This window comes from Osmerus eperlanus, chromosome 3 (genome assembly GCF_963692335.1).
Source record: "Osmerus eperlanus chromosome 3, fOsmEpe2.1, whole genome shotgun sequence".
NCBI lineage: Eukaryota > Metazoa > Chordata > Actinopteri > Osmeriformes > Osmeridae > Osmerus > Osmerus eperlanus.
Window position 1 is genome coordinate 5,009,732 of NC_085020.1, and position 25,173 is coordinate 5,034,904.

Consider the following 25,173-nt stretch of genomic DNA (forward strand, 5'->3'; position numbering starts at 1 on the left):
ATAATTATTCACACACTCCCTTTCTAATATCTCTTTTTAAATATCATTTTTATAGCCTTCACGAAGTTTGTCTTTGATATAGACATCGGTGAGTCACAGTTCATCCGGTACCATTGTTGCTTAAATAAGACTGGAGCCGGGGGCCTCTATCTAGGCAGATGGTCTACAGAACATGTATCTGTGTAAAAAGCCTATGTGTAATCTTCCTTAGAGCGCTTACATAAACCACATGGGAGATGGAGGGAGGAGCACTGTACTCATGGTCTACAGATTCAAACCGTGCGAGAATGGACTAGGGGAGAGGATGAGAGGAGAGGAGAGATGCTTACCAGAGCAATGACGGTGGCCCCAGCTCCAGCACACGCTACAATGTACAGGTGGTAAGACAAGTAGAACTGGAGGGGAAAAAAACAAATACATGAACATGCAATGATTAGATTTGGTCCGTGCCTTCTCACTGTGAGCTTTCCAATGTGTGAGCTTGTGAGGTTTTAAAGTTTTGTCCTAATCATTATTCCACTTGCACACTTCCAGATTGGCTGTTCTTTTGCAACTTGAGTTCTCTTACCTCGCTGGTGTTGCAGATGTCTCCTAGTGTGGACCCGCAAGCTTTGCCTGGCGTAGCGTTCCATGGGATAATTCCTGCAGTCATTACATGGTTCATCAAATGGTTAATATTTACACAGAAAGTGTCCGATATATCATCTTCATAAAAGTCAAATAGTGTTGCAATAAATGAGCCACAGTCATAGTAAAATATCAGTGGTCCGTAGTTAGAAGAATTTGCAGCATAATTGTACAGGGGACCAATCCTACATTAGAATACCATAATGTAACTGATGAGTTGAGCATATCAAAGCAATGAACCTCAGCAAAGTGAACAATTGGGGTTATTTGATCCCACAGCTGCAGTAAAAGGCTTGCCTGTGAGGGGATAAAGACGCAGTGGAAACACACGAGCAGGAGAACAGATACCACTTGTGGTTTTCTGTAACATTTATTATCCACCACACTACTGTGTTGGCTCGGAGCCAGGCGGACCTGGCCGGAGTTTAACATACCAATAAAGAGCAGTGATCCACAGCCTCTCTAAACTGCTGCACACACAATGTATCAGTGTCGGCCATGTCCAGAAATAAAAGGATGGTGGGTGGGTCAGAACAAAGAATATGCTCTTTATGCAATGTTGAATATGGTTTATTCTAGAATGCGGCTTGTTGTGGCCCGGGGCGGAATGGTTGAGTGTCCGTCTCCTACCGTACTGACGGACGTCAACGCAGATGGAGTCCAGGTTGGTGAGGTTGGCCATGGGGGACCGCATGGCGGCGCAGGTGGACCACATGTTGTAGAAGAGGAAGACAGGCACGGCAGAGAAGCCGAACACGCCCAGCCAGGCCACGCCCAGGATGTAAGTCAGGAACACAAACTAAGACCACAAACGCACACCGTGAATACCTCATTAGGTCCTCGGCGACGGTCGCAATGCCTCACGTGGTCGAACATAAGACGTGTAGAACATCTGCAGCTGTCGTGATAAGAGTTCAGTTTGAGATCTGTGGTGGAGGTGAAAGCGACTCACCAAGCCACTGATGCAGCGTCCACAGATGGTGGTCTTGAACTCGCTGTGCAGCTCCTTGACCGCGCTGGTGGTGTAGAAGCCCTCCGCTAGCAGTATAATCCCATACAGGAAGAAGAAGGAGGCGATGCCATAGATGACATACTGCATCAGCTGCACTCTGTTAACACATCACAGAAAAACACACTAGTTCATTCTAAAGGTTATGGCCTTGAATACAGCATGGAAGTGAGTAAAGGTAAGGAGATGGGGATAACAACATTCCTACTGTATGTGAGGTCAAAGGCAGTGCCTTCATCTGTCAGACACTCAGTTGACAGTCTCAGGAAAGTATAGCCTACCTACTTAATTTTGTGATTGAGCGGAGCCTTGAAATCATTAACAACTTGCACTGATGAATTGTAAACAGCTGGCCCTAGTTGAGAATGACTGTCTCCGTTTCGCTAAGAAGGGAAAAAGGCTCCCAAGCCCACCCAAACTGTACTGATAGCAGGTGACACATGTCTGGAGAAATTATCTGTTGAGAGACTGATCATCTCCGAGACATCTTAAATTAAACAGTGCACTCACAAAGTCTCCCCTTAAACAGAAAACACATGCTCTCTATCCTGTCTCGCCCCTCTCTCCGGTCTCCCCTCTTTCCTCTCCTAACCTCCATGCCAGACTAATGGATCAGAGTAGAACAATCCATATAAGGTCCTGCCTCCAGGATAAGAATCACTCAAGACTTATCTCCTAAAAATAGATGTAATTAAAATTCATGGATATCTAACAATGGAACAAGTAGACAATGAACAGTCTTGTCGCTGACTTAACGTCCTTTATATTTTTGATGGAAAAAGTGATTGAAGTAAAGGTGCAGAGATAAATTCTCCAGAGCTACTACAGTACGTTATGGGGGAATCCCTCGACACATTATCCAGAGAGCTTCTGTCAGAAGACACTAGGCTGATGGAGTGTGATAGAGTGTGTCAAACCATTATTCGATATGTCTATATAGTGTTTAGCACGAGAATTATTGAAGGGTCATCTCACATGTCGGTCAGCATGGCGTGATCACTGGTGACCTTGGAGAAGTGGTTCTCCAGGATGGTGACGGTGCCTGTAAGTGCCACATGTCCGCAGCCACAGAACAGGGCTACCCCAGAGAAGCACAGGATGGTGGCCACCAGAGATGCATAAGGGACCCCGCCCAAACACTTGATGCAGCACTCAAAGCAACCTTCAGAAACACACACACAGAAAGACAGTCCAAGGATTAGTACAGTTGTCGATTAGCCTCGTTTGACAGGGTAACATTAGGTGCGTGCATGAAGTACATTCCCCATATCATTGATACTTCTTACTGTACAGCATGACAGTTCAATGCCATTGCCTTTCTCCCTGCATGTCCTTATTAGTCAACTCCCAATGTTTTTCGCAAGGACAAAGTCCTTATAAGGTCCCAGCCTGTCACAGCGCCACATGGCTACATGCGGTGCATTAGGACAGGCGCGCAGCTCCGGGAGCAGTTTCAACTCACAACGACCTAAGAAATTCAAACGAGCTGTTGCATAACCTGCTGACTAGAGAAAAGGTCATTTAAATATTCATACAAATATTGGACTTTTTCACCTTCAATAAAGTGACTCATCTTTCGGACAAAAAACATAGCCCTTACACCCACACTTAGCTGAAATCAAGCACAGTTCATATTTTCAGTAATGTCAACCACATTGTCTGACTCAGCCTAGCCAGACACTAGTTATCTGGCTGTGTGCATCTATGCTAGCTGGCTATTCATTAGCACACTTTAAGCACACTAATGGTTGTCGAACAGGTCACTGGGATGGGTGTCAGCCAAGCCGTAATGGAAATCAATGCCAAATTTTCAATGACAGAACCGAGTGACCCAGATGAGTCTGTAGTGTCTGCATTTGTTGTAGTAGTATAGACACACCACAGAGTCGTGCCTCTGGAAACAGACCACAACGGGATGCAAATCACATCCACATGTTCGTCTGGTCCAAGGAGGATGTTGTATTTCAAACAGGAGGCTGAGATTTATAGCCTGGCCTGGTAAAAGAGTGAGGTGCATGCGGTGATGGCCTTCCTGCTCTAATTCCCATGAAACAGGAAGATACAGCCAATACAGCCTATTACGTGTTGAAGTTGAGTCAACAATTTCCATTCACATTGCACACTGTTTACACACTGGTCCATGTTCCGGAATGTTTGAGCCTTTTAATTCTGCACTTCAGTCAGAACTGAGAAAGATGCGGAGTCTCCAGAGAAAATTCAAACTATAAATTCACGTCTCCTGTCAGGACAAAAGAGGCACAGTCAGAAAGTGAATCCTGAACTTTTGTGGAACATATAGAAGAATGAAAACATGTTTGTGCCAGACCAGGGAATAGCAGTTGGCATGACAGCAACTGTGTTAACCCAAGCCAGTGAGTGTAGTAGCTCCATATATCCTTATATGGAGCTACTGTCACCAGTACCCTGGTGTACTGGTACCCACACTGTACAGGGTACTGGTACCCACACTGTACTGTATAGATTGCAGACCAACATCTTGCAAGGTGTTTTATATCTTAGTGAGAAGAACATACACAGGCTTGGTTTAACCGACTCTCTGAGTTATAATCATCAGTCTGCTCTCTGTGTCCTTTGAAGACAATAAATATAAACAAGCAGTAATTACCATCAGTCCCTGTGAAAGTGATGAATATCTTTCCCGAGGAGGAGTGCGACAAAGATGTATGAGCATACATTAGTTTAGCATCAAATGGACAGTTGAGTGGCAGGAACAGTAACAACTCACATGGCTTTATTATGAATTCCGCTGAAGAAGAATCTATTGTGACAGGTCATGTTTAGAAGGCGGCGTTATTGCTCGCCTCATTAAGTGTGTGTTTGCTGTAAAAACAAGCCATCAACCATATTATACTTGATCTCTAATAACCAGATAGCACACAGCCCTCTCAGTCATCATATGGCATGACATGTTAGTCTGTAGCCCGTGTCTTGTGGGAAATCATTGCCTACTGCACTGTTTTTACCACAGATCTCGACCAATATGAATTATTTCATGCCATTCAACCATTTCAACAGACCAGCTACAGTACTGTGAAGCTGCCCTGTATCCCCAACAGTATCCCCGTCCCGCTCTCTCCTACTCTGAAAAGGTCAAGCTGCAAAGTTACCATCTGCCATGCCTTTCTATCTCCATCCAGTGAAACTAGATAAAATAACATTTACCATCAAAGGCCACCAATCCAATCAATGTGCCACATCCATTTCATGTTTAGCCTTTAACAGCTTTGGCCTGCTTTCCTCAGCAGTTCACAGCCCAGCAGGGAAATGTGGGTTAAACTGCCAGGCCACCATATGCATGCTGTCATGTGACCTCTACAGTACCCTGGTGATACACCTAAGAGTGGTGTTGAACGGAGGTTTTTCACAAGCCCACAGACAGGCAGACAGACAGACACAAGCCCACAGACAGACAGGCAGTCAGGCAGACAGACACAAGCCCACCGACACGCAGACAGACCGACAGACACAAGCCCCTGCGAAACAAAGATCCTTTTACTCTCCGAGCTGAAGTCCCGTGCCTCTGGTAAGGTGTTATTTTTAATAACTCTATAAATCCAAGGTGGTATTTTCTCAGCTGGGGTGTACACGCTGGCTGGTTAGACTGATACCTCTGTAGTTCACTGAGACAACACTGGCACGAGCACAGACCCACCAACTCAGTTTAAACACTCACCAGTCACCACCACAAAAATACTGCTCTGTTCACACAAAGAACCACTGTGAAACTATGGTTCGCCTTTGCCTTGATCTATGAAACAGATAGAAACTGGGGGGAAAAACCATATCAAACACCCACTGTACCTAGCTGCTGTTAATCCAATCTCAAGAAGGAATCCTATTCTCTGCTGACTGCTGTGCTTTAGAGGAATAATATCCGCCTCCGTCAGATGATCTCTGATACTCTCTAGAAGCACCATTTCATATTTCAGAGTCAACACTTTACCATTGGAACCAGAGCTTAATGACGATCTGTTTATAAATTTAGCTTCGGTGACCATCACAATATCAGATACTCATAGAAGGGGCGAAACATGTGCTCTCTAGTCTCCCTAAACTATTCCCATTCCAAGACTTTGATATTTACTCAGTCTTCAATTCACCACTTGTGTGAACTACAGACTTAGTGAGTATGGAGAGGCTGTGTCCACAGTGGTGTACTGTGCAAAGGCAGACAGTGATGAGGCTCTAACGGATAGATGTGCAGAATCTGACAAAAGGTCCGGTATTGTGCAGTGTTAACCTTCCAACACAACAGTCATCTTATTTTCAAGATCTCTCCCTGACTGTGCACGTGTGGGTCTTAACAGCCGAGAGGATATTGCAGTCTTTCATTTCCACTGTAAGATCCTCCTTCACAGGATGAGACAGAGGGAGTTGTTTACTTGCTGAATGACACACACACACATACACACACAAGATGGAGCCCATTGGCAGGACCTGAACAGAGAGGACCTCTCCAAATGAAACTCACATTGGCTCTTTTTTCTTTGATGACTTTCAGATGCTCTGAGTCACTGACTGATATCCTAGTTTAACATCCAGGCACTTCAAGACTCCACACATAGGGGAAGGGAGAACGAGAGAGGGATAGAGAAAGATAGAGATAGAGTGTGTGTGTGTGTGAGAGAGAGAGAGAGAGAGAGAGAGAGAGAGAGAGAGAGAGAGAGAGAGAGAGAGAGAGAGAGAGAGAGAGAGAGAGAGAGAGAGAGAGAGAGAGAGAGAGAGAGAGAGAGAGAGAGAGAGAGAGAGAAGAGAGAGAGGGAGAGAGAGAGAGAGAGAGAGAGAGAGAGAGAGAGAGAGAGAATGCAGAGCGCAACAAAAACAGAGCAGTCAGAGAGCGAGGGACATTTGGGATGCCTAACTAATGTGACCAGCTGCAATGACACGGTGCCAAACAGTAGAGCTCTCATTACTATGGTCATGCTATGGCCTAGATCTTCTGCTCCAGGATCACAAGTATTGAGAGATTGAAGGAAAAATATATAAACATAGAGAGAGGGAGAGGGAGAGAGAGAGAGAGAGAGAGAGAGAGAGAGAGAGAGAGAGAGAGAGAGAGAGAGAGAGAGAGAGAGAGAGAGAGAGAGAGGGAAAGAGGGAAAGAGGGAAAGAAAGAGGGAAATTAAAAGAAATAAAGAAAAAAGAGAGAGAGAGAGAGAGAGAGAGAGAGAGAGAGAGAGAGAGAGAGAGAGAGAGAGAGAGGAGAATGGCTGGCAGTCAGAAAAGCCCTAACACAAAGGGCCAGTGTGTAGCCTGTGTATGTCCCTGGTCTGTTCATCAAGCTAGGCCCTCAATGGGGAAGGGTCATTCAGAGCAGCGCTGGTCCACAGCCATGCTCTTCCGGTCACTTATTTGGGCGCTGGAGCCTAGGGCAGGCCAACCACAGAGCTCCATCCTGTCTTCCCACCATGCAGTGCAGCACCACAGTGGGTGTTGGAAGAGATGGGTGGCAGCCACTTCACACTCCAGGAGCATCCTGTTTCTCTGGGCCACTCTCAAGACAAACAGGAATCTTCCACTGTGATAATCAGATGGCCAATTAAGACCACGACAGGGAGTGTATGAGAGTACATGAGAGGTGGAGAGAGAGAGAGAGAGAGAGAGAGAGAGAGAGAGAGAGAGAGAGAGAGAGAGAGAGAGAGAGAGAGAGAGAGAGAGAGAGAGAGAGAGAGAGAGAGAGAGAGAGAGAGAGAGAGAGAGAGAGAGAGAGAGAGAGAGAGAGAAAGAGAGAGAGAGAGTGATCCCACAATTAAGAACAAAGGAGAGAGAGAAAGGTAGAAGTTGAAAGAGCTTGAGAGGCAGGAGAGAGGATGGGGGGTGAACCTCAGCCCTAACCCTGCTGCTGCACTGGGCTCCAGCTAATCCAATCACAGCCTGTACCTTCAGATCACTCCATCACACTGACCCCCACAGCTGGCTCTGCTTCATCACACACCCCTACACCACCCCCACCCCCCTCCTCCACCCCCAACCCTGCTCCGCTCTGCCATCACGTGTCCCTACCTGTCAACACCATCTCACACACACACACACACAAGACCCCCACAACCCCCAACAGCTGGGAGGCTGGGAAGAGCTGGGGGACTGAGGGGACTGAGCCTCACGGTCACAGCTTACATGTACAAGGCTTGGGTTTAAAGAAGCACAGTCCAAAAAAGATTTTTTTGGTCTCAATTTCAGTCGGGGGTCCTGCTTTCTACCATTCAAGGCTGTCAACAGAAAAACAGACACAGAACCACCCTGAAGAGTTTGAATATCTCCATCTCGTTGTCTTCTCACTCTCTCTCTTATTTCTGTTTTTACACACATCTAGAAAGGCTACCACAGGTAGCCTTTCTAGCTAATGACCGCATTCAGGCCTTATCGGCCATCTCCTCTCATTATTAACAGATGTGACCAGTTTGCCTTAATGCTAACTGTTGTTGTTGTTTGTTGCACTTCTCAGGGCGCTCCGCCAAAACGCTGTTTATGAGAGCCTTTCAGATGTTTCCACGGCGATGTGGAGGGAGATCTGCACGGTAATGACCAGCCTCTAGAGAACAAGTGATCTGATGTGTCTGAGGTGGTCCCACGCTTACTGAACGATAGAAGCGCTTGGCAATGCCGGCTAATGCTAGCTCGCTCATGACTGATGATTTCTGTTCAGACTGCTGCTTTAATCATGACAGAGCGCTGGAGTGATAGAGGCATGCAGAAATCAGTGTCACTGTAAAGCGTAGCTAGGGTACAGTGATGTTATGATGTGGTGACCATATTTCAGATGCATACACCAAGTGAGTCCTTTGCTATGATTCTCTCTTGGGGGGGGGGGGGGGGGGGGGCAGAGAAAGGATAAGAAAAATCAGTGAAATCCATATCAGCTGAGTCCAATGGTCGTGGTTGTGTACATAGTCATTTTGTGATCTGTATGCATGAGTACGTGTGTGTGTGTTTGTGTGTGAGTATGTCAATTTGTATGCACCTGTATGCGAATGTGTTAGGGCGCATTCATTGTATTTGTGCTGGTTTGTGTGTGTGCGTGTCCCAGTAGAGTGATTAATCACCAGTGGTGTCAGTGTGACTGGTGATGTGCTTGTCTTTGTTCTGGTCTCCCATCACACAAGACCCTCTGATCAATCCCATTACTGTCCCACTCACTGACTAAAGCCCCACACTGACCCACACAATATGTACAGTTATGATTGATGCACCCCACATTTTGCACTAAATAAACAGCACTTAACAGTGACTCTAACACAACTCACGGCAGCCACTAATGAAATGACTGGCTCAAGCGGACCCAACAATAAACACTTGAAGAAGAGCCTCTTATAAATACTTAGTATGGAACAGGTGATAGTTGAACAGACAGACTGTAAATTAAAATGAGACCAAGCACACATTATTACAATATCTCCGTGCTGGGATAGGTGAACTACAATGGACATAATTGTCAGCGGAGCAAATGAGTTTGCATGGAGCCCCGTTGAGCGTAGTCTAACCCTGCTATTGTGTCGTGAGCCCAAGCAGCCTCAAGTAGGTTAAACCTCCAGTAAACAAGGTTGTGAAAAGAGCTAAACTGGCCTTTTGTTAGTGTTCAATGGTACCTTTTTTGTCCTGGCTCTGCCCTTGGTTCTCTTCTGATGTAGTTTCCATGGTGGTTTTGAGCCAATCCACCAAAAATTCTTCCTTTAAGCAAATTCTCTCCTCCTATCGCTCGCTCCCCCACTCGCTCTCTCCTTCACTGTCTCGTCCTCTCTTGCACGTTTCCACTCTCTCTCTGTTGCACTCACTCTTTTCTTCTCTTTCTCTCTCTCTTTCTCTCGCTCCCTCACTCTCTCTCTCACTCTTACTCTCTTTTCTTTCGCTCCCTCTCTCACGTTTTCCCTCGCTTTCCTTCTGTCCTGATTGACTGAGGCACAGTTCTGCTTTAGAGGTCTTGACAGACTGGATTTGAACGGTCCATGAACAATGCTGCCAGCTAACCTACAAGTCCAGTTCTGTGTCCCTCGGAATCCACTTTCACAGAAAATACTGTGCACTTGTTTCATTCGCACTGACTGTTTAGGGATTCTGTCTGTGTTACACATTTGGCCCATTCCCCCCCCCCACACACACAATATCCCCGCCCCCACCCAAGGACTCTCCCTATAGGATGCGTCTCGAGTCTCTTCCTCAATGTCTAATAGAGTGGCACCATGACTGACAATTGGGTGGCGGTGTACCATTGAGGGTGGGTTTGTTACATCATTGGGGGTTGGGGCTCCAGAGGGATGAAAGCCCCAGTCTGTGTTGCTTACATCATTGGGTGCTGGGTGTGGGCGGGCGGGTGGGTGGGTGCAGGGGGCAGACCCTTCACACCCTGATCTCCACCATATGCCCCCTGATCCCTGTGGCATACATTAACGACCTCTGGTAGCGGTCTTCCCTCCATCTGCTGACTCCCAGCTCTCATTTTAAAAAGGACAAAAGAGAAGGATGAGGACCACCTCCTCTAGAAACAAGAAAAAGGGCTGTCCTCTGTGTTTGGACATAGTGAGTATGGTAGAAACATCAAGGCTCTGATGAAAGAGGGGAGGGGGGGCGAGCGAGAGAAAGGGGTGGAAAGATTAAGATAAAAGAGAACCAGACACTCACACAGACGACTGTCAGACAGACCAACAGACAGGCAGACAGGCAGACAGACAGACAGACAGGCAGACAGGCAGACAGGGAAGCAGGCAGACAATGTTGGCAATATTTGTTTGGCTTAGAGCAGCTAAGCCAAGCCTCCTGAGGCCAGCTAATTAGCGAGCTAGTAAAGCTGGAGGTGAGGCTAGAGCTAGAGTAGTCTTCTCCTGTGTCCACAGAGACCAGATGGGGGATTGGATCCTCAAAGTTCAGGGAAGTGAATTTAACAGGGACCTCACAACAACAAACTCTCCACAAATCTGCAGACACTTTCATTGTCAACCCTGTAAAAACATCACAAGGACAGATTTAGACCCCTTTCAGAAAGGAATGAGACATTTGCTGGTTGTTTTGGTTGAGTTTAGGCCTACAAGGTGATATTTCATGTTGGTCGAAGGCAACATGACAGACACTAATTGATGTAAGTGGTTCATCTGAGGCTTTGACATTATGGTGAACCTTGTAATTATTCCACTAAAGGAATTGTGAAACATGAAGAGGGAACACATGAGTGAAGATGACAGTTGATTCCCTCCTAATAGACACTCAGTTTTCAGCTTTGCACAGCTCCAGTTCACAGGAACTAGGTTAACTCTCCCCATCTCATCTGTTTTGTAAGAAAATCACAATAAACATAATGCAAACATGCAATAAATGTAGACGTCTGCACCCTGTTCAAAATATAGTTTTTCTTCTACAGTATGGTACTGGCTTGTTTATGAAATCGTCCATCGGCTAGAAATAGTTGGCTTCTGGACCATTACGCAGACACCCTTCACGCACTCAGCTTTCAGCTTTGATTATTCTTCTGAAACTGTTCAGACAAACAGTCACCAAAAGTGCAGAATTGTTTTGGACTGGCACTGCATCATGTTTATGCTACTAGCGTTTGTTGTAACAAATCAATTCCTTATTTAGCTCAACTCCCTTCAGGGAAAGCATTAAAGAGAAGCAACAACTCAGAAGTGAAGGCGAGAAAAAGCCCTTCAAGCAAAGGCCCCAGCACTCCTGACGAGGAGGTCACAGCGCTTCTCTGTAACTGCGATGTTGAAAACAATAACTCCCTTCCATACACATTCCAGGTTCTAACCACAGCTCTCTACTTTCATTGCAGTCTATTCAAACAGCATGTGAGGGCCTCTGAAATTCAAAGGGAGTCAATGTGTTTCAGCAGTCCTTTGGGTTCATATCATAATTAATATATGGCCCTGTGACTTTTTTGTCTGCTTTCTTGGTCTATTTTTTATTTCAAAGGGCTTCTTAGGCCACAGGGAAAGCCATCTGTGGGAACAACCTCAACGCTACCCCCCCAAAAAAACGATTGCAAGACGGTGCCTGATGGACTGGAGTGCCAACGCATTTCCCCAAAACACTTGGATTGGTTGAATGACTGTGAGAATATCAACCGCACATGGTGACAAAGCAGGGCATCACTGAGGGCCTTACAGAGCCAGCTTGGGGTCGGAGAGAGAGGGAGATCCAGCCCCCTTGTCAAGGACACCATCTGAATGATGATGAATCCTGGTCGAATGCAAGGAGCTGCATTGTGGGTCAGGCTTTATGGCATGAGACTGGGCCTGAATGGTCTCTCAGTGTTCGCTCACCCGTGAAGACCTGTGCTCTGCCTGGCCCATACAGAAGATGGGAGTTCTCATGGAGCCAAGGCTCTGGCCAAGCAGGGGCCTTTCACTCACATGAACAGGCTGAAACATCACCCTCACCATGCCAACCTCTCTAATTGAGCTATGGATGGACCAGAGGGAAAGACATCACATAGGATGGAATGAGGGGAAACCTGTTCGGGAAGCCTTACAGAGACTAAATTCCTAAAGGATTCTGGATGTTTTTCGTTTTACACTGCAGAGTGAGGATGAATTACGTAAGAAGACCTTACTCATAGCCTACATGAGGTGGTAACTTTAAATTATGTTGACCTAGTTAATACTTAATACAGCAAGTCAATGTGCTCTATATTTCTGACTTCATGTTTTGGCATGATGCACTACTCCATTGATCTGTTCACGAAGGCACTGGTCCATGTGCCCATTATGGGGGTGGGGGAACTTGAGCGAGTTTGAATGTGCATGTATTTGTCCTTGTCTTGTGTCTTGAGGACCCCCTCGAAAACGAGATGCTGCACCTCAAGGGGTTATCCTCCAAATAGAAATAAAATAAAAATAAAATTATGCACATCCATTCTCTTGTTTGTTGACCCATTTACAATATGTGGCTAAACAAGAACAAAGCAGTTGAAATGCAGTAGCTTTAAAGCTACACTAGGTAATATTATAAAATACATTATATTATTCAAAAAAAGCTTCCACGATTCTAGTGTGAACTTATATTCTTTCCACCAGTTCCAGTTTGATTAACAGTGGTTACACAAAATAAGCCAAGGAGCAAAGCCCGCCTCGCCAAAGGCAATTGGCTGGAACAAGATTGCTGGAGCATAATTGGTTGAAAAGTAGCAGGCCGCTCCACTGGCATTGAGCTGTTTGTGTTACTAAACAATTCTCAGAGGGCCTCATTTGCTTACACAACATGTTTTTAGGGGGAAATATATATTTTCTTAAAGAAATAATCTTACCTATTATACCTTTGAATCACATACAGCAAAATACAAGGCCTAAACTGGGAGACACTCTACACTACAGTGTTTTGTGGTGAAGCACAGCCCAAAGCTTTTCTCTAAAACATATGGCCAAAATGTCACATGTGCTGAGGGCTTGCCATTCTCAACAAGAATACGACATCAGAGGTCTTGATCTTCCAAAGAACACCAGGAGGCAAGCTAATGTCACTCAGACATCGTCTGAAGCCCCTGGATGCACCTTCACAGAGGAAATGCAGTTTTTATTGGGGAATAAGTGGACATGCCATTAAAGAGTAACCATCCTCATTCATTATAGAGGAATACATGGAGAGAGAGGAAGACCCACAATGGTCGTACCAACAGTAATGAGGCAGTTACTTCTCTTGCATGTCAGACTGAGCAATGGGATTACAAACATGCATGACTCATGTCAATGTCTGAAATATAAATACAATTATAGTTTGAAAACATTGTTTATGGTGTTTCAAAGGGGCATGCTGTGGTAACTGATTGGGCAAGGTTTCTTCGAAAACAACTTGTTTTCAAACAGATTGCAGACAAAACTAAGGATTCTCAGTCAAGTGATGCTGTATAGTGGTCAATCTGGTTCGAATAAATAAATAAATAAAATCTTCAAAAAAAGTTACCAACATTTTGTTCAAAACGTCAACCTTTGGAGACTGATTAAAAACACATGGAGTTCATCCTAACTGCTTCAGATGTTTGAGACTTCAGAAAACAGATGATATACTGTCTGAACTTCAGCCTCAAGATACTAACCACAGGGTCATTTTGTGCTCGAAGGATTTCTTCATGCATACCAACTCATTGCCCATAGGTTTCCATCAACATACCATCATTTAAAACCCTTTCCACTCACGGTTACAAAACTATCAGCCTTAGCTATTATTCTCCTATAAAACCCATAATCTCTCCTGTGGAACTGGTTGAAACTATTGTGCTGTCCACTGGTAGAAATTCCTTTCCCAGTTTAATTGCTAGTGTTTGACCAGATAAATTCCCTGGTTCTCTGATTCAGCACTTTTCTAATTGCATGTTTGTGTTTCTGTCATTTTGGGTCTGGAAGACTGGGGATGCCTGGCAGCCATGTTTCCCCTCTCATGTGACTTCACACCCCTGGTGCTGGCACCTCCAGCCGGGCTGTGGGATTGGCTGCTGGGAGCAGGAGTACAGAATCACAGATGCTTCCCATTACTCATGTTTCCTGCTCCACCGTGGTGGAATCTGCCACCAGGTTTGAAGAGCAGAGGTTGACGACCCCTTAAAGTCCTAAAGATTACAGCTGTCTTTAACACCATGCGTTGAGCCTTGAGAGCACAGCTGGGGGTTAGGTTGTAAATGTGCCAAAGACTAGAGATATCGAATAGAGCTTTGGGATGATGCAGTTGTTTCCAGAGAGAGAATACTGTATTTTCGATTTGTTGTGATGACCATCAGCCAGTTTCTGTGGTGAGCCAAATTATTTCCCACTCACTTCAGCATGCATGGAAGTACAAAGTTACCTCAGATCAGTTCAGATGATGTTAGAACAGCCAAAATAGTGGCCTCAAAAAGTATATGGTCTACTAGAAAAATTGAGGTTCTAAATCACAACAAAGCACGTTTCCATTGCTCTCATGGGTAAATGGAGTTCATTCAATAATTCTTCGGGAATAAAAGAAACCACTGAAAAAGCATTTGGGATGGAATTTCCACTCTGCGGGTGAGCAGAAGCAAGCCATTAACCCCATGATCCATTTACTCCAGAGATAAGGGAAGAGAACAGCTCAGTGAGGTCTCCTTAATAAGAAACGGCTGTGTTGATGTATTACTGTAATTGTTCCTAGTTGACGATTACAGAGAGATAATAGACAATGTTAACAACAAACACTACAGATCCTAAAAGAAATTCTGCTTTAGCCAAGTCTCTATGTAAATGTTTTCAATGGCTCTGGCTCTTCAATAACGTAAGCACTTGACTGACTGCTTTCCTTTAGCAGCAACACAGAATTTGTGATTAAGACCCCCATGTGGAGACGATATCCCTTTAATCTGACTCAATCTGTCCCCTCCACACCTTGTGTCTCTGGGGAGGAGACCACATTCACACTTGGCAGCTCTGCTAATGAAGCTTTCAGTGATGACTAACGATAATGGTCATCAGCTCTAATTGCTTCCACTTGTCAGGCTGCTAAGTCATCTTGACAACACCTATTAAGACCATCTGAGTGGTCTACTGTTTTAATGGAGCTGGACACAGTATCAAGGATAAAACAAAAGCTCACCTCAGAAAATGTAATCTTTTAGATATTATTTCCAGAAGCGTTTTTAACTTTTTGCTCAGGAATGTGTATTAAAAACAAAAATACTTTATTTTAAGTGGGGTTGGTGAAATAATCAAAATAATGGAAATTCAAATAATGAGCAAAATCGTCTCTCGATCAATGCAATCACAAGAATTGTACAGTAGCCTACACAGTTTGACACCTGTTATAATACTAGACTTGATGGTCTACTGTTAACTTGGCTCGCCAGATGGTTTGTAACACATAACCATCTGGGAAATCGTCTTTGGAAACTGTTTGGAAAAGGGCAGGCACTTTCAAAACATACTTGGCAGGTGATTGGATGAACTATATGTCTATCAGCGTCTATCATGGATGAACTAACTAAAAACAATCATAATATACAAGTGCCATTTTACGAGATACCAAGTATCTTGTTTACATTTCAACATTGCTGCCTGGTTTGATGTTGTTTACAATGTAATAGGCCTTGACGTCTGCTATGATGTAAAGTTGCTGTGAGGCTAGTGAGATCTTCTGTGTCCTTAAAACATCCCAGTGCCTTCAATTGATACTTCATACAGTATATAAACTTTACAGATGATGGCCAACATTTCTACTATGTGTAGATAATATAATAATACATATATTAAATGTGAAACTATTACTGTTGTTTGACTTTAAAATCATGTTTGTTTTTCATGCCTTATTCTTTTTTCTTTTTTTTCTCACATCACAGCTGAACTTCCGTCTGGCAAAGAGAGACACAAACTTCGTTTGACATTGTTGTTACCCAGCCATGTGAACCACCTCAAATCTGAGAAGTCCACTGTGTTCCCAGCATGAAAAAGAACAGCTGCTGCTATAGAATCTATTATCAAAGTCCCTGAATTGAACAAGGAAAGGACATTTTTACCCAGAAGGGTGTTATGAATAATACTGTATCGCTGTATTACCGTTGGCAGGAAACATGGCCGCATGTACACGCAATGTTTTACAGTCTACAGTTTGTTCAATATGGACATACTTCTCTTCACGTTAGAGCAAGTGTTTCCAGACTCAGAGATTCTACTTCCCAGAAGTTCCCACGCTACAGCTGGTGCCGTTGTGAATAACATTAAGCTGGAAAGGACTTTCGTTTTGTCAAGTCACACAGGGCAAACACACACGAACCTGTGGGCACAAGCACACACCGACGCACACACACACACACACACACACACAGACAATAGAGACATAATAAAACAGAGACAAGACTCTCAGGCTAATCTTGGGGGGTTTCCCATGACTATCCTCGCAACCCCACCCGCCCCCCACCATTCCCCTTCTCTCTCTCAGCTGCTGGGAGCTCTTTCTCCCCGTCCCTCCATCGGCGGGACTATTGTTCTCCCCAGCCTCATGCTGCCCACCTCTCACCCCTGACCCCACAGTTTACCCTATCCTAGCCCTGCAACTCTGCTCTCCCAGCTCTGTTTAGCACAGGGACAGCCTCCTCCATTCAGCCCAGCCAGGCCTCTCCACAGGCCAGCCAGCTAAAGGAGACGGTGTCAGGATTCATCGCCAGCGCTATGACAACAGGGCAGGCGACAGGCAGCTCACTTTAATGCCTTTGTTCGGACACGCACTCCTCTCTGCGCTGTGAGCTTCTAATCCGGGAGCTGAATCCTGGAAGGACAAAGACCGCTGCAACCTGAACTTGGCATCTCAACCCCACACAGATGTGCCAACCATGGGGGGGACAGTGGGAGTTCTCTAACTGGACCATGTGGTGTGTCCCCCAACTTTTGACATCCCTCATGCCATTCGATCAGAGGAAATACAAAGTCACAGGTGGTGAGAACTAAAAATGGAAACGGCTCAATTTTAAGGATATTAATGTATCTACCCTGAGCTATATCACTGCATTCTTGTGTTGCTAGAGACATTAGTAAGCAGAAAGGGCCTTGTTCAATGCGTAAAAAATACCTTGCATGTTCATTGTATAACACTCAGTCCTGGATAGACCTGTACTTTGCCTAGCATAAGCTACCATGTATTGACCTATGGTCAATGAACAGTGCAAGGGTTAAAAAAGATTCCATCTTAAAGCAACAGTCTCTGTCAAACTCATTTGCATGTGTTCTTCCACTCGTGAAACCCTCCACTCGTCTGAAAGATACTAAAATTAGCTCAGTACATGCCTCAGACATTGCATAGTCTACTTTAATGTGTCCCAAAGCCATGTTGTTCTTCATTAGATTCACCTCAGCCCTGTCCTAAACCACAGACCAAAACACACACAGACATTAGCCCCAGAACCAAGCTTTTAAACATCAAAACAGAGTGAAAGATAATCACATTTGTTACAAGGTCTTCAAAAAATAAACCAAGCAAAAAAAAAAGTTAGCTGGCCAGAAAACATAAAATGTATTTTTCTTAGCCTAAATCAAACCGGCTTGTGGGATGTGTGCTATGCCAAGTGGAGCACACACACACACACGCACTGACGTCTCACCCTCTTGAATAAAGCATAAAGAATGGTGCAAAGATGGCGGAAACACTGAATCATACTTCCAAGTAAATCTCATTACTCTGGTCCACTTTTACAAGTATAGTTCTACAGAGCTCTAATTGGTCCCAAGCCTGTGAGTGAGGGCACCAGCAGCCTGTGAGGCTGGAGGCTGGCTGTTCTGTGAAGCTGGGGGCTGGCTGTTCTGTGAGGCTGGAGGCTGGCTGTTCTGTGAGTCTGGAGGCTGGCTGTTCTGTGAGGCTGGAGGCTGGCTGTTCTGTGAGGCTGGAGGCTGGCTGTTCTGTGCCTCCCAGATGTTCTCCTGCCTTCACTGTGTTGTTTCCAAACATCAGCTGTGGTAACTCTATTGTTACAGAGTTTGTTTCTCTTAGAGCGGAGGTCAGGTGTTAAAATGGCGTGGTAGACCTCACAGCAGTGTGAATGCCATGCAGCAATGCTAGTTAGCTCCTCTCCGCGATCTCAGATGCCTAGTTATGGGGTTGATGTGTTTTTCTGACTAAAACGTGGGATTTCCTCTCTCCCCTGAAGCTCCTGGTTATTGGTATTCATTTAGTCCAGGGCTTTGCAGCGCTGTTCACTTTTTCAGAAACCAGGATACGATAGCGTTGCTTTGACTCTAAAGAGGAAACATTTCTTTGAACAGCAGTTTGACAGAACTGAATATTCTTCCCCATCTTATCACAGTCATTTGTGTTGGGAACATGCAAAAGTCAATTGTAGACATACGAGACATAACAAGTCCCTAAGTGGAGGACTAAGTTTTATTTTTATTTTTTTTTACGTTTTTTTTCATTGTCCACTTTCTGTAATTTCCCCCACACAGCCAGTGGCTCAAAACACGCTCCCTTGACACGCCAGCTATTGAGCTATTGGGTTTCCTGCAGCTGTCGCTCAGTCCGGAAAACTGCTCTGCTATTCCAGATATTTTCATCTGCTTAGCAGACGTTCCTATCAAGTCCCTCTCTCAGGAGGATGGGAGGTAGACAGCCTCCTCACTTGGGAGACCTCGTCACACGGGAAGATAATTCCTGGCTGAACAGTGTGACCATCGTGGTCATTGCCCGGAGACACTATTCAACACACATGCAGTCACATGCAGTTCAATCACCCCAGTCTGACCAGGGATGAGTCATGTGTATGTTACGTAACATACAAGATGTGCTCCTTAGGATCAAGTTGAGACAACCAAGTATTGTAGGCCTATGTATAAGATGGCTTTTGTAACCACTTTGTCATTAATAAAAAAAAGACTTGAACGGAAATAGCACTCATGCATAATTCTTTTTGACTTAGTACAATCTATTTTTGTCATTTTCACACGTCACTACATATAAATAATGGTAGCCATTGTTGGGCAATCCGTGTGTGCAGCACCCACATAGTCACATCTGTTTTCCTGGTGAACACCAGAGTCCTGGGTGTAGGAACATGCTCGTTGAAGCCATAGCTGATCACTAAAGGGTGTACTGGTAACACTTTAGATCCAGATGCCAATAATAAAGAATTAGATAATAGGTAATAAGGACCTTATAAGATGCTTATTAACATGAACATGTGTTGATTAAACATACTAACTTACTAAGGCCTTATTGCCTATTAACTAACTCTCTTTACAAGCACCTGGATTGAAAGTGTTACCGATGCAATTTCACGAATCCCTGAAGAGCACAGAGTCACAAAGGGTTACTTGGGTTTGTGTTTAAAAGTCTGCTCGACACGTCCTGAGCGTATCCTTTTGGATGTGTGTGAATGGTTGCGGGCTGGCCAGGATGGCTCTTCATATGGTGAGCACTTCTCATTGGTGCGGAGGGGAACCCCAAATGCTTTTGTCTTATGGTTGTTTAGCAGCGGCGTTGAAAGAGTGGAGGACAAAGAGCTATCTGTGGAGGGTTGAATATGCTCCATGGGCTCCCAGCCAACAGCTCAATCCTACAGGCTCCTTCTTTAGCAGTCCTCCACCACCACCCCACTCCCACAGTTCAAAAGCAGTCTAATGTATTCAGAGTGTATTCTCTCGCTCCCTGCAAATGACCTTGCAGGGGATTAGTTGGCATCCCTGACTATTCCTCCTCACTGCTTTCCTGCCTCTGCTGCCACTAAAATGATTTTTCTTCATCGACAGTCCACCATCACAAGCAAACAAGAAGGCTGGTGGTTGTAGGAGCATCTGAGGTGAATCAACAGGAAAGCACAACAGATCAAGCCAACGATAAAACAGGGATCCAGTTAAAATTCTTGCTTTTGAACAAGGTCAGAAGGGAACAAAATGTGACCCGTGGCAGGCTGAAAGACAAATGGTTCCAATTATTCACTTTTCCTTGGATCCAAAACGTCTACTTCTGAGGACAGGGGATTGTTTAAAGGTAAAGTAATTCAATCCCCTCAGACACGTTTAGAGGTAAAATGGCTCCTCCTGTGTCGGTTTCACTCCACTGTTGTCACATGTAGAGTTACACAAATCCTTATGCCTTAGGCTAGTGCCAGTAAGACACAATGGGTCCCCAAGGAATGAGTTAGATCAAGATCAAAGACAGTCATCTATCTTGTTAATTGCATGATCTTCGCAGCCACTCTGGCCCCGCCTCACTGTGACCTAGTCTAATCCCCTGGCCCAGATCCTGGTCTCGCCAGAGAGGTATGGCCCTGTCTGACCCAGGCATGATGACATCACAAGCCTGAGGTGTCACCCTTCCTCTTGATAACAACACATGGCTGTCATCTGAACCAATGGCATCGCGCCACTGTCTCTGACCCTGCAACGCAGACACTTCTATTAACCTTTGCTATGATCTGTTTATTTAGTTACACTAAGCCATGAAAATAGGCCAACCGCGGAAAAATATATCGATTTGTGCCTCATCGATGCCATCCTCTGTGTGTGTTATGTGGAGAGAGTGTGTCAAAAACTGTAAATGGAGTCATGGAAAATGTGTCTGTGTGGAGTCGGGTAATTTGATTTGAGGAGCAGCAGAGCGTGCAGTACAGTGCCTGTTCAATGAGGGTGTGGGAATGCACATCAGTGGTGGGTCTGTGTCCCTCTGCTTGCTTGTCCAATCCATTATTTCACACAGGCCTTCTGGAACACACATTATATGCGAAACAAAACCTTTGATACTGACTGCTATTCCACAGACAGATATCTACCATCCCCTCGACAAACAACACTGCCAGCATACAGTACAGAGAGCATCTGTACACACTCTGCACCACTGGTGTGGCTCGCAAAGACCCAATGAAAAAAAGCACAACTGAAACTGCCCTGATCGTATCTTTAGCATGAATCTCCCCTTTCTGGCAGGACCAACTTTATGCTCCCAGCCAATTTGAGAAGTAGTAGACATTTGCATATCTGAGATATTTCTTGTTATTCAAATGTCATACTGCTTCCACCATGTGGAATTGTGACAACACTCTGTAAGGGTAAACTCTGGGTAGCAGCTGCTGAATCTGTCCCCACTGTGGGATGGTGAATAGGCCCTTAAAACGTAAAAGTGAGGGAGGGGCAGGGGGGGGGTTCCCATGCTTGAGCAAGCATTCCCACTCAGGAACTTCTATTCCTATCATTTCATATCACAATACACAATGGCCCTCTTTGTGATCTGAAGACTTATTAAACTCAACAAATGAACATGAGCGCTTGGGCAGACCTGCAATGTTGCTGGTGTCGGTGGGCAATCAACCGTCGTCGGGCGAGGGTGGAGGGGACAGAGGAGGGGGGGGGGGACAGAGCAGTGAAGAGGAGAGAGGGAAGGAGGAGTGGAGGTTGAGAGACAGCAGGGGGGTTGAGATGGAAATTTGAGGGCCAACGGAGAAGAGGAGGAGAGAAAAGGGATGAAATATGTCTTTTCATAGGACTAAGTGCTTTCCCTTCAGGAGCTGCAGAGTATGTCTAAGAGGAAGGGCCTCGTCTACAAATTGATTGCCAGTGACGTTCAGTCAGATCCTCTGCCAAATGGAGGGAGGCCCAGAAATCACTTAATTATGACAACAAAGTATGTCTCATTAGCATAGATATTTAGTATATTTAATGACTGTGAATCCCCTACAGACTGGTAGTCTGGGAAATCTCACATTGTTGCAAAGGGAGTCAGACGTTTTTCAGACTTTGTGTCTACAAACCTTATTGGCGAAGGCCTAACTGAGTATTTGCATCACACAATAGTCTTGCAGTTCTTCACAGAGAAGAGTTCCTCTCCTGCTGTCCTTTATCATGTGCAGTGCCCTTGGGGACGTTGGCAGGAGGTCATCTACACGTGACCTCCAACCTTGGGTTGGGAGATCACCTTGGGTAAACTCAAAGCAGGGGGAAACATTATCTCACCAACTGTTATTGCTCAGGCATCAGCTGACAAGCTGCTGATTCTGTGAGCGAAAACACCCCCCGCCTCTGGCCTCGACATATACAGTTATGGGTCCTCTTCCCCTACTTCACACCAGGATGCAGGGTCACGCACCAGTCCTGTGTCTTTGTCACTGCCACACTAACACAGCGTGATGTGACGAAAACAATCGGATACTTTCCAGACATCCTAGTGCAGATGGTGGCAGGAGAACCACAGTGTAGCTTTCAAACAGCCTGAGGCAGCCACAACTCATGTTTCCCAGACACTTTTCTTATCCTGTCGGCTTGATCGCCTTCAGAGGGCAAAGAGTGAAAAACAAGCCTCTCTATCTTCTCCTTGTGTGGAGTGATTTGAAATTATGAGTCCAGCAGTATGCAGTGGAAACTCCAAGATCTAGTTTACCAGAACGCATTAGTCATACAGATTCACAAATCAAATGGCAAATCAAATAAGACAAGAGCACCCATGACATATTTTACCAAATTAAAGATTCAAATGACAGGAGAACTGGTGAGCAATGTTTAGATTGCGTGGTTTAATGGGGTTAAATCCCTCTTTCCATGGCACTATTGTATTGATTGTGGCTGTAAACAGTACCGTGTTGGAACAGAAGGTTAGTTTCCATGTTTCCAAGTTTCCATGAGGAAAAACAATTTGACTCTTCTTGGCTATCAGGGTCTGGCTCAAGAAGGAACAGAAAATAACTGTTCAAGTCAAGGCCATAATTTGCTGTATTTGATTATGCTTAACTCTAGAAGTCACAAGACAGACCTAAAATGTTAACCACCAAATAACTCAATTGTACAGTATCTATGAATGCAAAATTGACAGCCTGGTAGGTTTTCCTATTTGCTTTCTCCATCTCTATCTCAAATAACTTATCCAACTTCGTCTTCAAGCTACTACAACAGAATAGTGAACTGACTCGGGAATCATCATTGCCACTGTATAGCATTAAAAGATCATCGGAAAATGTGTATCTGCATTGGGAAATTGCCACTTTCTGCATAAACTTATTCTGCACACAGTTACACATACACCACATTTACAGTGTCACCTCTCTAAATTACTCAAAAGTGATGTCTTGACAGACCACAGATTAGATCTGTAAATAGAACGAAGACCACATAGTTTAAGACTCAAAGCTGTTTGTACAGAGGAGGTCCATGGCAACAGGGGCTGCTGAGTGGACAGGTGAGTCACATGACCAGCAGTAAGTAGCTGTTGGCAGGACATTGACATCCATGCTGTTCTTTCAACCAAAAAAAACACAGTGACAAGTATATTTCCACATTCGCATACTGTAGGCCAAGACAATGTTAAACTGTTGACCATAGACACAGATGCCTTGATCTCCCTGGGACATCGGAATATGGCATTTCAAATGGCAAAGGAAGACAGAAAGTTATCAGTTATACAACATCATCAGTCATGGCTTCAAGGCATCCTGTTTGTTTTGGGCCGCACAAATCCATGCACACATTCTTCACTTAATCAATTTCAGATTGTTTTGAATACAGCTGCAAGCCTTGCTTCTCCCAGGTTCAAATCAAGTCTAGGAACAATTAGACATCATAATATAATCAAAACCAGTTGTTCATTCACAGGTGTCATTAGTCTTCATGCTGATAGAATTGACTTATCACATCTAGAACTTATACGCAATTCCATAGAGTTTTACCAGAAGGATGATCAGTGCCTATTTAGAAGGGGCTCAGTATGAATGACTAATCTCAAAGGTAGGTTTAAGAGGATGAAGTAAAACCTCCAGTTCTGACATCACAGTCCTTCCCAACCAAGGAGCAGCAGTTGTTTTAAGGTCCCACGGAGAGCATTTGAATATGAACTGAGACTCAGTGAGTGACACAATGGACAATGGTCAATTGCCATGCAGGCCAATATCCTCCCAGAGAGATACAGGACGAGGGGCCGTGCTGTGTTAGTTCACAGGGTGGCTACTCTGCAACTTGTAATTCAGTGAACTTCCCTCTGCGTTAGGAGCCGCTCAAGTCGCACAAAGGAGCCGGGTCCAAATTAGGAGCACAAAGACGCCACTGTGGGAGCTTCAGAAGGAATTAATGAATGCTGATACACATTCTCACACTGTCAGGAGTCTCCTCTTCAGCCTCTGCTACAAACCCTGCAAATCACCGGGCGTCTTGTGAGAGCGCCACTACATTTGCTGTCTTAGAATGTATCTATGGGAAGATGGACAGCCAGTGGATGACCCCTTGCCAGTGCACCGTCTGACACTGTAAACAACGTTGAAATACATTGGAGAGTGTCAACAAGCTGCCTCCTGCATCATGGAGCACATAGCCTCAGCATTTGAGTGTTTCGTTTATGAAGAATATGTGAATACACGAAGGCTAATTCCCCAACTTTACAATGGAATAGCGAATGGTGAGGCAGCTAACTGCTCGTCCTTTCTATATTGTCCCATCTGGCCAACAGCCTCTTACTGCCCCAAAGCCCATAAGTCTGCTTGGAGCCTTTAAGAAGTGCTCAACATCCGTGGAATTGGCGCCTCACTCCTCCCAGGCATTCCCAGGGTGACAACACAGATGGCAAACACTTGGGACTGAGTCAGAGATCTGAGCAGGACATGGGAATTACTCCCATTGCATCTACCAGTTCAGCCCTTCACATGACAACATAGGCCAGCTAGACTGGGATGCAGTAGAGTCTCATGTCGAGCCCGGAGATGGATGCCTCAGTCTATGAAGAGTGTGTGGACCTTGAATAGACCATTCACCAAGTGGTTTAAGGGAAATGTAGTTGTACTCATCACACTGAGTGAGATAAATCTGTTGATGGTTTACCAACTCGAAATAATTGGTCTAATAGTCTAATCAAGGGCACATTCAAATAACAACTATTTTCACACCACACTAATTTTGTACCCTGTTCTGAAGTACCAATTCCACATGTTTTTAAGGGAAATGTAGTTGTACTCATCACACTGAGTGAGATAAATCTGTTGATGGTTTACCAACTCGAAATAATTGGTCTAATAGTCTAATCAAGGGCACATTCAAATAACAATTATTTTCACAGCACACTAATTTTGTACCCTGTTCTGAAGTACCAATTCCACATGTTTTACATACAGCGACGTCCTCTCAAAATTCCGTTAGTCC

General features: G+C 44.8%; 1 protein-coding gene across 3 annotated transcripts in view; it reads right to left on the bottom strand.

Moving 5' to 3' along the window:
- Window positions 1-25,173, bottom strand: part of gpm6bb (glycoprotein M6Bb) — a 28,088-nt gene that overhangs the window by 2,236 nt on the left and 679 nt on the right. The window contains exons 1-6 of one of the 3 annotated variants that reach the window (XM_062456709.1): window positions 9,241-9,644; window positions 2,612-2,798; window positions 1,580-1,736; window positions 1,258-1,426; window positions 569-642; window positions 330-395 (exon numbers count right to left, since the gene is read on the bottom strand). In XM_062456709.1, the coding sequence (XP_062312693.1) occupies window positions 330-395; window positions 569-642; window positions 1,258-1,426; window positions 1,580-1,736; window positions 2,612-2,798; window positions 9,241-9,289 (702 nt within the window). In that variant the 5' untranslated portion in view covers window positions 9,290-9,644. Of the gene's footprint in view, window positions 1-329; window positions 396-568; window positions 643-1,257; window positions 1,427-1,579; window positions 1,737-2,611; window positions 2,799-9,240; window positions 9,645-25,173 lie in introns of those variants that run through there. The other 2 variants (XM_062456712.1, XM_062456711.1) reach the window with 2 other exon arrangements.